This window comes from Battus philenor, unplaced genomic scaffold (genome assembly GCF_028537555.1).
Source record: "Battus philenor isolate CCGP_79_NKW_IND1 unplaced genomic scaffold, ilBatPhil1.0.hap1 SCAF_29, whole genome shotgun sequence".
In the NCBI taxonomy this organism is placed as follows: Eukaryota; Metazoa; Arthropoda; class Insecta; order Lepidoptera; family Papilionidae; genus Battus; species Battus philenor.
Genome location: NW_027181692.1, coordinates 5,045,145 through 5,061,680, shown reverse-complemented (window position 1 = coordinate 5,061,680; position 16,536 = coordinate 5,045,145). Strand labels below are relative to the sequence as shown.

Below are 16,536 nucleotides of genomic sequence, written 5' to 3'. Positions count from 1 at the left end.
TATACGCGCCTAGTACAACTGCCTCGCTACACTCTGGCCAAGTAGGTCCTGCTGATTTATACGCGCCTAGTACAACTGCCTCGCTACACTCTGGCCAAATAGTGTCCTACTGGCTTATACGCGCCTAGTACAACTTTCTCGCTACACTCTGGCCAAATAGGGTCCTACTGGCTTATACGCGCCTAGTACAACTGTCTCGGTACACTCTGACCAAGTAGGTCCTGCTGATTTATACGCGCCTAGTAAAACTGTCTCGTTACACTCTGGCCAAGTAAGGTCCTGCTGACTTATACGCGCCTAGTACAACTGTCTCGCTACACTCTGGCCAAATACACTGAACATATGTACCAACTTAAAGTTATGTACATTATGCCATTTCTCATGCTTTGATCTCATTCTTCAATCTCTCTTCCAGGTGCAGCCAATTGAAACGCGCTCGCCGATCTCCCTACAAGACCGCCGTGCTGAAACCCAATCGCATCGCCAGCATGGCTGAGTCATCACCTCCCACTCCACCCGACAATAACGCACCGCGTAAGTGATCAAATAAGTCCGAATAGAACGAGGATTATCTGTTTTAAAATAGCGTAGTAGAGTTCGCTAATAAATTTTGAATTTAGTCAAATTAAATTCGCTGTTTCGATAGCTGAGTGACGTTTGGCGCCATCTTATTGATTACCACGTGTGTAAAAATCGAATTTAAAAAAAAAAACAAAACCTATATACACATCTCTGATCTTCGAAGAATCTTCATTATTAATCAATACCTGACTCAACTGACGAATACCCTTTATTACGATTACCCAAATCGAACGACTACTAACTCCATCTGTCGGCGCCGTTCCAAAGTTACAACGTGACAACTTTATTTAAGCTAGTTACAAGGAAAATTATTTCTATTGTAATGAACAACATGGAAATTTTATAGCGCAGTCATTGTTCATTCACGCTTCCTGTTCAAATATCACCCATGTGATATTTGAACAGGAATACTGACATGGTAAAATTATGGTAATCCCTTTTATGCAACAACAAGCATTAATGATGAAGCGAAGAACCATATTGTTGCTTTAAACACTGTTATTTACTGTGTGAATGCTTTTGGTCTCGTAGATGCCCTCAGGAATGAGTAGAACTGCAGATGAACCAACGTCGCTGACGTAGCTCGAAGATTTGCTCGTTTTAAGTGGCAAAGAGCGTATCACTTTGCTCTTTAAACCGATGAATGTTGGGGCCGACAGGCTCTAGTGCGGCGACGTGCTTGTAGTCACGGTAGGGGACCCCTTACTAAGTGGACCGATGACACAATTAAAGTCGTAGTATGCAGGCAACACAAAACAGGTCATCGTGTCGACCTTGAAGGAGGCCTATGCTTTTCAGTGACGTCACATGAGCCACCAGAAGACAATAAAACCGTGATATATAGAGAAAACATACAAGAAAAGAAAAAGTAATTGGAATGTTTGAGTCTTGATCAAAAATCCTTTGTTCTTGGCAAGAGAGGCCTTTTCCAAAACGAACTATTACTTTATAAGTCCTATCTCTTATTTTTTCCCTTTCGAAATAAAATACCAAGAAATTACCAATTTTATAAGTTTGCGGAAATATTTATAATTTCTATTAAAATATTGGTAATTATTATAACAAGTTGTTACATGAAACAGGACTATCTCGAAGATTCGTAAACCTAATCGACTCCCAAATTTGTTATTTATGTCGACCACCGGGAAATCCCAATGGGTTGTTATCGACTCTTGGGAATCCCTGATCTAAAGTCTAGGTTCTCGGACTTAATTTTTAAAGTCCTAGAGCAAAAAAAAAACGTAATTTGTTTTATTCCAGCGATGCCATGGTTCGGCATGGACATTGGAGGAACCTTAACGAAGTTGGTGTACTTCGAGCCGCGAGAGACGAATCGCCGCGAGCTGGACAAGGAGACGGAGGTGTTGAAGAACATCAGACGGTATCTGACCAGGAACTCCGCTTACGGCAAGACTGGTAGACGAGATGTGCATTTGCAAGTGAGTCTTATTTGTTTTCAGCTGAAATACTCCCTTTGTAAGGCATAGGTCTCGCCCAAACACCGCCACGATGATCAGTCTTGGGCTGCCTGCATTCAGCGACTTCTCTTAACCTTGACTATCGTTGATCCATCCACTTGGGATGAAATGGCAGCCTGATCGCTGTTCACAAAGAAGCTGCATAAAAATGTATTAAGAGTTATGCCAGTCTATATATCTAAATCTCTCTGGATTGTACAGTACCTGGCGATAAACATAACATGTTTTTTTTTTAATTTACCAACCTAAAGCTTGTAAAAACTTATAAAAAAAATGCGTAATGTATACAAAGAATAAAAATAATTTTGAAAAGAAGCAAATGATACTTGTTTTAACGGCTCTTAATAGATACCGGACTGTTTGTATTTCGTGCGACAGAGATAACGCTCTACGAAGCCGAAATTAGCCGATTGTCTCTTTCCAAAAAGTAAATGTGCAATATTTATTGCCGGGTACTGTAGATTACGGTCTGTATTATATAACATTGGTTAATATATTACATATTTTATAAAATCACTAATGTATAAGAAGAACTCCTTAAAATAACTAATAAAATTCTTTCTAGATGGAGAACGTCACAATCAGAGGTCGCCGAGGGTGTCTCCACTTCATCCGGTTCCCCACCAGCGAAGTCGGCGCTTTCCTCCAACTTGCTCGCTCCAAAGGCATGGCTGACCTGGTCAACACGATATATGCTACCGGCGGTGGAGCGTACAAGTTTGAAGAGGACTTTAAGAAGGTTGGATTCTCATTTTTATCATCAAAAGTCGCCACGATGACCAGTCTTAGGCTGCCGGAATCCACTTACATCGACTTTGACTATATCATCGGTCCACCTGAAGGGGGTTTACCCACGCCGCGTCATTATATCGTCTCTTTTTAACACCCAAAGCTATGAAATCGTAGTGTCATTTTTAATAAGGTTTTTGTATTTATATTAATTACTAATTCTAAAGTACAAAGTCAAACGCACGGATTCGACCAAGTTAATAGCGTGAATCAAACTGTCAGCGCCATCTATCGACGATTAAGTTAATGTCATGAATGCAATAATCCGTACAAGTCATATGCATTTACTTACTTTGCCATTTTCAAACCACTTGTCGACCACACCTACGTTGACTTATCGCAAGAAATATTTTTGCCTCACCGGGCTTTCAGTAATTTCGGTAAAGCTAGAATTAGAACGATGTTATATAAGACGCATAATAGTTTAATTTTCTTTTCAGGAAGTAAACATGAGGCTATCTAAGCTCGATGAACTGGATGCGCTGATAGCGGGCGTCCTGTTCGTGGACTCGATGAATGCACAGGAGTGCTACTACTGGGCTCCACCCAATGAGCAGCCAGTCCATCAACAGCCCAGCGATACAGTTAGTGTGACTTTTTTTTCATTTACGTGGGGTAAATGCCTTCACATATCATCCCTTCCAGGAACTAGGACAGGCTATGTCCGACTTGCACTAAAAGCCTCACGATGTCCATACAGTAGCTTCGCCGATGACGGCCACCCATGTAACCATGACTCAGGAGAAAAAAGATAAGTGCAATATGTTAGTATACGCTCTTATGTACAGAAGTAGAGTCCTATATGGTCACCCAGGTTCGCTGGTGGGACTCCTCAATAACACCGGCGACATCAAGTATCAGAAGGGATTTCTCGAGGAGTTGGTTTGGCTAGACTGAAGCTGCTGCTGAAATAAATTCCCTTCAAGCATAGGTACACCGGAACCTAGAGTATCTTACTTCTCGGCCTTTGTCTAACGCGGGTTACCTCGAGTTTGATACAGAGGGAACCATGAGTGCGAGTAATTAGCTCCGCCGCGAACCATAATTCGGACGTAGAGAATGATCATTTCCCTCAGCTGCCGCATTCACGGTGCGACCCCGTTTAGTCTTGGAGGATTGCCTTGCTGGTAACAAACATTGTGGACATTTGACTTTAGGCACGGAAAGATATTGGATGATAAAATGTCACTAATATTACAAATGTTGCTCTCCCCAGCCGCCATACTCAGCGGAAGCCTTAAGCGTGTACGTGCGGAAGCCCTACGACTTCTCATCGCCCTATCCGTTTCTTCTGGTCAACATAGGCAGCGGTGTCTCCATGCTCGTGGTGAATGGCCCCAACGATTACTTCCGTGTCAGCGGCACAAGGTGCGTGTTATTATATTGTCTTCTTCAATCTATTGGCAGACCATAGAGGTATAACCCTTCACACTTCCTTCTACAGTCTTCTGCCATCATAAGTTTTGGAATAATTCTGTAAGTGAAGAAAAATCGCGTTTGGAACCCCGTAGCATTAGGTTGAAGGACGCTATTATTTGAGAGCTCAATTTCAATCTAGTTTCTATCAAATTGGACACTTCTAGTGTTCTCCTCATGGCGATATCTTGATTCTGAAGTGGAGACCATGGTCCAGAAAGCGCAGCGTTATACGTCCATCCACTAAGTGAGCAGACGATCTTGTAAAGATCGTAGGCAGGCGCCAGATGGAAACCACTTTCTACCAGTCTTATTAGAAATCATGGTGGCAAAAGTGATGAAAATGGAGTGTCGCTGCACGAAGATACGTAGAGCACCTTCTTTCCAGTTGAAATTGGAATGAGAAAAGATTAAATAGAGTGGAAGATCAGTGTCCAAAAGTGAATATTTGTAGGCTTACTAGATTGAACGCCGTCTAGTCAATGATCATTGGAAATATCCAACATGGTATATTTAGTTCCATATAAAATACCGGCGTTACCAACATCATCTTTTTAGCCGCGGGACATTCTCTGCTGGACTTTGATAGCTATGGGGGAGGACTATATCCAACTATGGATGTTCTACTACTCACCCAACTACAATAATATCACAGATTTGAACCACCTCCAGCCTTGATTTTGGCCATATGAGGACTTGAACATTTAAGATATTAAACTAAGATCTGTGTACCAGCCTGGGTGGCGGTACGTTCCTGGGCCTATGCTGTCTGCTGACGGGCTGCAGTAGCTTCGAAGAGGCGATCGCGCTGGCGGCTGCCGGGGACAACACCACCGTGGACAAACTGGTGCGGGACATCTACGGTGGCGACTACGCTCGATTCGGCCTGCCCGGAGACCTGGTTGCTAGCAGGTAACCTTAACATAAGAGCTAAAACATACCTTCATCAACATTTTAGCTGACAGACCCCTAATACTAAACTCTTCCAGAAATCGTCACTATGAGCAATCATGCACTGATCACACATCCAGAAAGTTTTGACGACCTAAACTATGGCGTCGATCTACCTCGAGAGGAGAATATCCATATGTTTATGCTCGTGGAGGCCACACAAGAGAAACTTTTGACCCCAACAGTGCCGATGACTGTGACCACAAGAATTATATACCTCACCCCCTGTCACTTCAGACAAGCAATTTTTCAAGCTGCTTTCATGACCTCTGTTCTTCTGAGGATCATCTCCTCATTGCTGATCCGAGTATAGCTCTCTCTGTTAATTTGCAGACCATACCTTAATATCAACTGTTAAGATCTTATATTATTAAAATAGATACTCATCACAGACTTTCATTCGTTCAATCGTTCCTGTCGTACGTGATCTACTTTTCTTAATCAATTACCAAACACTTCCAAACGGTTACATTTCATTACGTCTTGACGAAAAATGCCGTCCTAATATCTTTGTTGCAGGGTTATCCGATGTACTTGCCATCGTTGTACAAGAAACACAACAAGACAAAAATTAAACAGGACTCAATTCAAGAGCACACTGAATCACAGGTTAAATAGAAATCAGGCCAAAATCATGCTGAGTCGTAGGGTGAGCAGGTACAATCGAGCGAAAGCGTCCGTACCGTGCAAACGACGGATGTTGACTGACATTTTGCTGCTATGTAAACACATCCTTACCTTACTAACCAACGAGATAGGTTTTATATCTTATATAAAATCTTTTCGGTGATTATAGTACCGTAATATTTTTTAATTAGTTAATGTATTTTTTGCGTCCTAAAATACAAATTATATGTAATTTTGAGTATCGTTTTGTTTGTTCGTGTAGCTTCGGGCAGATGTGCTCAGCGGAGCGGCGTGCCAAGGTGTCCCGCGAGGACCTGGCGCGTGCAACGCTGGTCACCATTACCAACAACATTGGCTCCATCGCTCGTCTCTGTGCCTCCAACGAGAACATTGAAAGGGTAATTAATTTCTCCATATTAATATACTCCATACGATTTTAATTTTGAGAAATACAATAAATAGATGCCTGCTGTGATAACTCTTTATAAAAAAAAAATTAGCAAAATAGTCATTTTAAAATTAATAATAATTATCTTTCTCTTGCTCTAATTATATATAGATGGTAAAGGATTACCATTCACAACAAAAACATGTTAAATAGAAATTTATAGCTACCCTCATTTGCCTTGTAGTCGCTACCGCTCATGAATACCTTCAGCGCCCTCTAGTGGATATAATAGATTCCTAACGAAGAGGAAAGAAAGAACAAGATCCTGCAATTCCTCCAATTCCTCTCCAAAACCCGTAACATGGTACCATGATAGCAACCTTTAACCCATCAACTGCCTGAGAACATATCTGCTTGTAACACTCGAGTGCCACCACTTATAGAAAAATTGGTGTATTTTATACAAAGAATAAAAATAATTATCAGAAGAAGATACTTATTGTTACAGCTCCTAATAGATACCGAACTGTTTGAATTTCGTGCGACAGAGATGACGTTCTACGAAGCCGAAATTAGCAGATTGTCTCTTTCCAAAGGTCTATGTGCAATATTTACCGCCGGGTATTGTAATTACAACTAGTATCTAATTATTAAATCTCTCTGTGTTGCATAAATGAAAGAAAATAATATGTATTGTATAAAAAATTAATCTAACATAAATTATTAAAAATTTCAGGTTGTATTTTGCGGTAATTTCCTAAGAGTGAACCCGCTGTCTATGAAGCTTCTGTCCTACGCCATGAGCTACTGGTCGCGCGGTGCTCTGAAGGCGCTGTTCTTGGAGCACGAAGGGTGAGTACACACACAGTGTTTTATCACTGACAGTTTATATATCAGAGAAGGTTTTATCCAAGACTTTAGACGTAATCATCGACATAGTTTAATAAACATATAAGAAATTTTTAATAATGTACTATATTATATGAAACTAATATATACACATACATGTATAATGCTCTTCGTATACCAGTTTTAAATATATCTAAATAAACGTGTGTATGTACTCTGAAGTTTCAAAGTCATCCAGAGAGCTATGCTCGGAGTTGTGCTGCGAGATCGAATCAGAAATGAGATTCGCAAGAGAACCATGGTCTTCGATATAGCTCGAAGTATTGCGTCTGAATTGGCACGCGGGGATGATTCATGATATTCTGAACGGGAACAGTACAGTTAAAGAGACTATCCTGTAAGAGAGTATTAATAGAAAAGTTTCCTCCCTGAAACCCAAACATAGATATCTGATAAAGCATTCTAAACGAGAATGAATTTTTTTTTCAGATATTTCGGCGCGGTGGGTTGTCTCCTTCATTTAGATATCAACCACCGGAAAGAAAACACACGTCACAACTCGCCGTTCGGCGTCGAGACCGGGCACGCGGATAGGTGAACTTCAACCTTAGCGCTAACGCCACAGGGTCCATATTCCCACGGCCGACGCATACGTCACTCACAGCTGCAGTACCGCCTCGATAATTTGCACAAGTTCCATATAGACATATACATGTGTTACGTCAGTTAAAATTAATTCAATGCTAGAAATATTAACTGTATTACTACAATTTCCTACACATCTGTGTAATAATTTTTATATATCGGGACTTATCTTACGTTGGACTTGAAAAATTTTAATTGTATATTTAGAATATCGTTTGTTATATATATATATATTGATATTATTGATACATTTTGCTCCCTCTTGGTGATTTAATAATAATATACTTTATGATCGTTTCTCTGGGTTCATTTTTGACTGTTTATGAGATGACCAAATCGGCTGATTAATTTTAGTTAAATCATATATATTCTAATACCTTGACGAAGTCGACAGATGGCACTAGTTGTCTATGGTCTATTGTTTTGGCTTTATAGAAGCACATATATGTGTATATATACATATATATAAATATTCTAAATTTCGTCGTTTTGTCGTTTCCTTTCTTTCTTCTGTCGTAAGTTTTTTGTTTCTGATCAAAAATATATTCACCTTTGTTATGAACAACCTTTTGCCATCTAGTATACAAATTTTCAGTGCTGGAGCAGTAAAAATTAATCTGTTTTTATGTAAAATTTGTCGATGGAAAAGACATTACTTTCCGGTCCCCATAATATATATATATATAAATAAATATATATATGTATATATATATATATATACATATATATATATATATATATATATATATATTTATTTATTTATATATATATATGAGAAAACAACAGTATGATGCAGTTTTGGTGTAATCTGTCAACGTCTTTGGGTTCAGTAATTAAAAAACGAATTGCGGTTCTATGAATGTGGTTATGTTTGGGTAAATTCGACAGTTTATGAGTTGAAACAATTCAATTAATTAAATATCTCAATAATTAATTATTAAAATGGAGACAATGATACAATAATATTGTAATAATTTTATATCATGTTAATAAATTTCGTATTTGTATATGTATTATTTGATTTCTACATAAGGATGCAATGGGAATGTAACGCAAAATTATAGGAGGCAGAATTAACTGCGAGTATTATATTAAAATTTTATTTTGTTTTAACTATTATGAATATTATACTTCACAGGTATATATGTATTTATATATACGAACTTGATATGTTTTGGTTTACAAAACATATTTTATTTTGTGATCAAACAATAACGCGAAATATAACTGGACTATACATCAGGTTCAGTTATGGAAAACAAAATAATTAATCATGTACCCCGCTAATCATTACTGATTTTCCATTTTATCGTAAAGATTTTTGGAGCCTGGCAATTTATGTTTATATATAAAGTTTGACAATTAAATCTTTTTCACGTTTAGAAAAATACCTAATCCTATGAAGTATCCTATGAAGGTTGTAATATAATATCATTTACGCTAGTAATTTCTGTTAAATTGTAATGTAATATGTTCGTGCCAAATGCATTCTTTAATTCTTGTCTTTGATTATTGACTGTTTTATAAAAAGAAATATATTTCAATTTCAACTCTAAATTTAATAGACTAATAATTAAAAAATTAATGACTACTAAGATATATGCATTTGTTGGGTTTTTTTTTGCTTGACCCTATTTGTCGCGTTTATGAACGCAATTTGAAATGTCACGATTGACATCTGTCAGAATTACGCGGCCAATGCAAAGAGACGAACTAAGCATTGCTAATTGAATTGAATATTGATAAAAGATGGTGAAGGTCATTCGCATTTAGTTGCCTCCAAAGATGCTGTCATTTTATAACGTAATTTGAAACCTCCTCTTCTAAAGTATTAGAAATTAAGAGACAGTGTTTGTCCCTTTCTAGTGTACTTTAAAAGAACGAGATAGGAATTGTCTCTTCTGTATATGAAGGAAAGAGTCAAGTTCTATTTATGACGTACTTGAAAAGAAAGAGACAGACAACGCAGTCCTGTGTCTAAAGTTGTAGCTGAATTAGGACGCAGATATGCGTCGATGTATATACAGTTTTTACATAATTATCGCTTTGATAATGAAATTAACAGTTTTAATAGCACAAAATCATTATTTAATAAATTTTAGATTTATTTTTTTGGACTTTTGTGTACGATTGTACCGGCCACCGGCGCGAAGTCGTCGTCGTGCGGTTTTTGTTAACGGTTGTACCTACTATTACGGGAGAGGTGTTACGCGGTACCCTTTGATATTTAATTATAGTTATTTATAAATGAAATAAACAAGGTTGTTTGCTTTATGTTATTCATCAGGATATGTTGTCTTTGTTGTCTTGACAAAATTCCTTTGAGTGTGACGATTGACAAATATGGCGCGAAATTTATTCCACCATTTTAATTTAATCGTTTTTAAGAAATATCAAGTAATTTTAAAACTTTTTGCTTGTCATTTCTGGAAGACTTAATTTAAAAGTTTTTAATGTGAATAATATGTTGTATTAGAGATAACATATTCTGATGAAATAAGTATAACCTATAAAGGATTGCTTGAGAACACCAATATATGTACAGTCGCCTGCAAATAACAGGAAGCAATACTAAAAAAAATATCTTGCCCTTACTGAAAATGCTACGCTTCTGCTCGACTGTACTTTGACATGTTTCTGTATGTTTGTTACGATATTGTTTTTTTATATACATTTTATAATTATAGCGCGACGAATGTTAGAGAAAACGGCTTAAAATATGACAGTAATTTAAAAGTCAGATGTCATAGCTAGTGAATTTTAAATAAGCGGTTAAATATATTTTGCTAATAAGGCTGAAATACAGAAGGAAAATTGTTTTCAAAATTGGAATCACTGCATATTAAAATCATTTGCTATCTGTCCTTGCAGAATTTATACTGCCAGCAGTTATTGGATGTAACATATTTCAGAATGATCAATTTTTACAGGGTGATTTGAGAGAAAAGTTAGCAGAACTCAACATTACCCAAGACATGAAAATGATTCTCTTATTGATTTCACTAGCTACGACGTCCTGATAAAAACAAATTCACAAACACTGTAGTGATTGTACCTAGGTCAGTGATTCTCAAACTATAGACACATTTATTTACTTTAGTATATATTGTCCAAGTGTGGATTCTATGCCGTGTGGGAATTCTCTATTCAAATCGGTGCAGTAATTATTTGTAGGACCGGAAGTAAATGTAAAATTTATAAACTACAATATATCTATTTTACATCTTTTACCAGACGTTCTCCCGATTCGCCAACACAATGATATTCCGCTTGCTGCTAGAATTTTGTAAAATTTGTTCTTAGTTGATCTTTATTCGAAAACAATATTCCTACCGAATTTCAAGTCTCTAAGCCTTATGGTTGTAGAGATATAGATATGAGTCAGTACATAGGTGCAACTTTCTTATATTTACATTGATAATGATAAATACGCCAATATTTTAACTAATATGTTTAATTTTTTTTAAACCTGTAAAATTAACTCATTCAAATTCCGAAGGGTTTGTTTAAAAATATAAAAAAATATAAAGATCGAAGTAATTTTTGTGTGCCGTAAAAATTCACTAAATTAGTTTTATTATTAGTAAGAATATATGGTCATATTTCTCATTAAAAGTGTCCTTTTTTCTGTCTTTACGTTTTCTGAACTGCTGGATATCTTTTTGCCTCTAGCATCAGGCTATCTCCACATTCTGCTGTTTAATGTACATCATCTCTTATTTGTAGCTGTAGTAGTTTGACTGACCTAGCTGTAGTCTGACCGCCGCTAGGGGCTTTCTCTCGATCCCTCCTTCCACTAAAGGTCTTCCCAAGTATTCACCGCCATAAGCAATGAGGTCAAAATATTACAGTATACTTTTCAAGGAGGCTGGTAGACGTCCGTGTAAAATACTTTATATAACTGTATTATTTACGTACTGGTATTTACTATATTTTATTTTCCGTTCAATTTTTTTAATAACTAACCTACAATTTCATGAAGTGAATTCAAAGTGATTAAATATGTATATTTTACTACCTCAGATTTAATAAATTTACACTACTAAGAACCTTTATAATTACACTGTATTTTAGGGAGATGTGGATTTGTTTCGCGATTTAAAAAAAAGTTTGAGAACCACTAGCCTAGATGGCCTGTTCATAGAGTCCACTAGGGTGACCATGTTAACCGAATAGGGAAGAATATTTTAATAGTCGGTGGTACTGGATGTGTTAGTATATATAAAATGGCAGGGTTTAAGTTTTATACGCGTATTTGTTTTTGTAATACAATTTGTTTAGTACAGTAGACGGCTGGACGCAGCGTTCGAATGAGAATGGGCTAACGTGGAATATTTTATATGATTAGCAATAAACTGTCTATTATAATTGAAGTTTTATTAGCATAACCCTTAGTATCCTTTTTAACCCTTTCAGTGCCGGGCGAAAAATATGTGCCTAGGCGAGAATAACCGGCCGAATTTCACAGTTTTCACACAAAACCAAAGGAGAAACAATATTTACATGATTCTAAAAGCAGTACACTTTGAATGAAATAGAAAACAAAACATTGACCAGTTTTTTTATACAATTTAAAATTTTCATAAATGAATAGATTTTCATAAAAATAGTAAGAGATTGAGTTTTATTACACAACGTATTTGCATATTAAGTCAACTTTTCATCATAATTTTATATGGACTGATTATTATGAAGTTTATCTCGAAAAAGCCCCAAAGCCACAGCAAATGACGCCGCAGCTTGGATGTCGCTAGATCGGCCTCCATCGGAGTTTATGTTAGATTTCGGTACCTCTTCGATCGTCATAATGAAATTAGATCATTTATTACGCATAACAAATTTGTTTTTAATATAGTGTTCTCCCGCGAATAGTAAAGCACTACGATGCACGGGTCGATATATCAGCTTCCGGCACTGAAAGGGTTAAATAAACCAATGTCTGAAGATCAAGGTCTTTGACCAGTGTGTTTTGAAAGTCATGAGTTATTACGGATCTGAGATGTGGTCATTTACGTTGAACCTTATAAGATGGCGCATAGTTACCCGGAGGGCTATGCTCTGAGCTTCGCTACGAGATCGAATCAGAAGTAATGAGAACCGCAGAAAAACAAAAGCACATCGCTAATGCAAGCGATGGCTAATCAGGTCGAAATGGTCTCGAGTGGCCACCATGGGCTGCGTGGGTCTCTCACCACGTGGATCCACGACACTGTCAAGGTCGTGGTAAGTCTACAGGCCTATGTCTTGCAACGGACGTCTTTCGGCTGATAGATGATGATGAACCTATATATTTTTTACTAAAGTAGTACTTTTTTATAATCTACCGTTTATTAGCGAAATTAATGTCTAGCTATGGCAATATGTGATGCAAATATTTATGTCAATAAAAAAGATGTATCTCCAATCTGTGTGTTTATCATAATTATTTTATTTTATCTTTATCCAACAAGGTCATTAAAGTTAAATAAATTTTCGGAACTTGCAACACCATCCATGCCTACATCTCTACTGCGTAATATATTACGAGGTTTCCCTTTCCTGTTCTCTCTTAATAATTTATTTCTTAAAACTAATTCGTTTCTCTTCGCCTTTATATTTATAATATCGTTCATGAGTTTGTTAAATAATCTGTCGTCGTCACTGCGAGGTTTTGTTAAAAATAGCATTCCGTGCCCGTCGAACAGTTTTTCGAAATCGATTTGACGTTCAGGTTTTGGCGGGAAAAATGACGTCTTGTCATCGATAAGTGTATATTTTCTCAATGGATAATTCTCGTAATACGCAAAATATTGATTCTTATCATGTAACCTTAGTGGGGTGTGGTTGAAATTCACCGGCGGCCTAGGTCTGTTCAGTCCCAGCCTGTGAATAACGGGTGGCAAACGGCTTGATTGAGTATTTAACACTGTAATTAAATTAAAATAAAATTTGTCAATAAAAATTCACAGAACTCTTAAAGTGCTGCAGATTTACAAGCATGTAGCTTATAGTGTGAAATTAACAAGACAAAATCGCCAAGAAATGCACATGGCTTATATTTTTATTTTTATAACCTATACGTACAGAAAATACAAATAATTAGTCAACGCTGCAATCTATGCTTATTACGTAAGCGTAATATTATTTATCTGTAGCTATTATTTTTATGCATTTATTGACTGCCATAAATATTCTCAGATATACAATATTTGAAACTTTAAACTTGATAAGATGAAAAATTAATGCAGTACTTACGTGTAAAAAATAAAAAAAATCCCGACAAAACATATTTCGCCATCTTTTATTTAAATAAACTTGAAACAACCTGCCATTAATGTGCGTAGGATTTTTTAATTAAAAATACAATCAATCAAGAGCAAAAATTACAATTTCCCATTAATATGTACTTTATCAAGATTACGCATGTATTTATAATTGACTTTGATAAGACAATAATACGGTATGAAATTGAAACGTGATCTCTTATTTCGGGTCTTATTTACAAGCTCACTGTCACTCAAAGAGTTGTAGAGGAAGCTATGCGCTGGATTTCTTCACGAGAATCAGAAATGAGGGGATTCGTACATGAACGAAAGTTACCTTCGGCTCAGCAAATTAACATGTAAAGGCAACATTACGTTATCATCAGCGGCGCAACAAAACGGGGAATTCCACAGAAATAAATTTGTTCACTTACGTCGATATAAATACGGATGAAGCTAAAATATATACACTTCACCTGACATATTTACTTCACACTTCACAAAACGTCAGGTGAAGCATCTGACGTAGATTTTTTTTAAATTTATTACCTCGCGGATTTCGGATCCGCGAGCTCTGAATCCGATGAAGCTGTAAAAGCCAAAACGGCTAACAGCGCGCATCAACATTCGAATATAACCTAGCCTATACACACTTCTACTTTGGATCTAGTGTTGTCACTACCTCCCAGACCTACCTGCCCTAGAAAGCATCTCACTGACAAGCTAATGTGGCAGTAGACAGACAACATTTCGTGTAAAACTAATGGCCGCCGGGGTCGAAGCACGTCTATCCATAAGGTAAATAGATCAGTGATCTATTTACCTAATGGATAGACGTGCTTCATCAGATCATTCAGATTCATTCAGATCATCTTCATTCAGATCTGTTCTGTAGCTAAATAACATTGAAATATTACGTTAATTTTTATTAAACGGTTTTATTTAGTTCAACCCGTACGGAATTTATCTGGGTCAAAATTAGAAATTGAAATTTAAGTACCTTCCCGTTGTCTGATTGATCTGAAATTTGGTACACAAATTTAATTTAGATGACAATACAATATAATAAAATCAATAACATTATAAATCTAAGATGGCCGCCGATACAAAATGGCGGATTACATATTTTTCCTTAAAACCCTCAATATGGATATAAATGAAAGGGCTAACCTAGTAAAACACGATGATTATGTCAAAATTTAAAATTCAAGATGGACGCCGTTCCAATATGGCGGACTAGGTACATATTTTTCCACAACCACCACAATATGTAAAACCGTTTAACTTAAGTTTTTTAAATATATTCATTTATTACCATAAAGTGCGAAGCTATATCATCATTCCAGTCGTAATACGTCCAATATTAGAGATGAATGATAGATTTTTTAGATACACATCTTTCGCATTTGGGATTTTTTGATTTTACTGACCAATTCTTCCTGCAAGGGCGCAATATATAAGAAAAATAAAACAAATGTCTGAGAGGGAATAGTATTACAAATAATTTAAAAACGTTACAAATATTATCAAAATTTTTCTAAAAGTCGAAGCACTGACAGGAACGGCAACTGTAAACAAATTAAATTATTATTATTGAGATTAATAAATAAGCATACGTGTGTCGTTATTATGGTTTATCGATTCCAGATTTAATCGAACGATACTCTTTTGTACGACTACCCATGTCAAAATACAGCCCTAGGCAATCGACTAATAGCCATCATATATATAGATAAGACCATCTATTGACTGTAACAGAACGACACAATATATACGAATGTAAAATGTCTCTTATTCTTCTAATTTAAGTGGTAGATCCTTTTCACAATGTAGAGGTCTAGATGGTATGGTGTAATGACGGGTGCATTTGATTTAGCAAGATATTACGTACATTACGCAAGTCACGTACATTCAACCTAAATTTATTTCTTTTAATTTTAGATATTACTACACTAATAAAAGGAAGAGCTAAGATATCTTGTGCAACTTTATTACACATACATACACTCAGACCCATAAAGGGTCTGTCTACTTTTTGGACCAGCAGAAGGTAGAAGGTAGAAGGCAGAGCCGCTTCTACCGCCGAGCTGCATTCGCACGCCGAATTATCCATTAACTAAAAACGTCGCAGATACAACCCGAATCCTCCATGCCCGGTTATTATTTCAGTCTATAGGCTTTCGCGCATCAGTTTATAAAAAGTATGAACATCCGGCAGAAAGGCTTTTCTCACCCCGGCGGTCCCACCTTCTCTGTATCATTTCTGCCAGACGTACAGCGTCCCCTGTCTAAGCCAGTACTTAGCAGGCGAGAGAGGCACCCCATAGACCGGTTCGGAGTCTTGCCAGCTCGTCGGCCCGCTCATTTCTATCCAGAGCTACATGCCGCCTTAACCTATTTGAGCCTAATATTTTTGCCCAGCCTCTTTGTCTCGGTCTGTTCGGCATTTATCTCGAAGGCTATCGGGTGACATAACGACCAATCCCTCCGCACCTCTAGAGTTGCCGAGGACTACGGTCGCACGGTCTGGCATCATAAGTATGTCTGCGATTGCCCTTTAAATTGAGCA

General features: G+C 36.9%; 1 protein-coding gene across 3 annotated transcripts in view; it reads left to right on the top strand.

Annotated features, from left to right (window-relative positions):
• The window catches only part of fbl (pantothenate kinase 3 fbl), a 71,653-nt gene extending 63,704 nt beyond the window's left edge, over nt 1-7,949 (top strand). For all 3 annotated transcript variants that reach the window (XM_068769788.1, XM_068769787.1, XM_068769789.1), the window contains 9 exons: nt 416-534; nt 1,843-2,021; nt 2,626-2,799; nt 3,290-3,433; nt 4,066-4,217; nt 5,001-5,177; nt 6,106-6,241; nt 6,968-7,083; nt 7,570-7,949. In XM_068769788.1, coding sequence (XP_068625889.1) covers nt 416-534; nt 1,843-2,021; nt 2,626-2,799; nt 3,290-3,433; nt 4,066-4,217; nt 5,001-5,177; nt 6,106-6,241; nt 6,968-7,083; nt 7,570-7,678 — 1,306 coding nt within the window. In that variant the 3' untranslated portion in view covers nt 7,679-7,949. The remainder of the gene's footprint in view (nt 1-415; nt 535-1,842; nt 2,022-2,625; nt 2,800-3,289; nt 3,434-4,065; nt 4,218-5,000; nt 5,178-6,105; nt 6,242-6,967; nt 7,084-7,569) is intronic.
• The last annotated feature ends 8,587 nt before the right edge of the window (nt 7,950-16,536 follow it).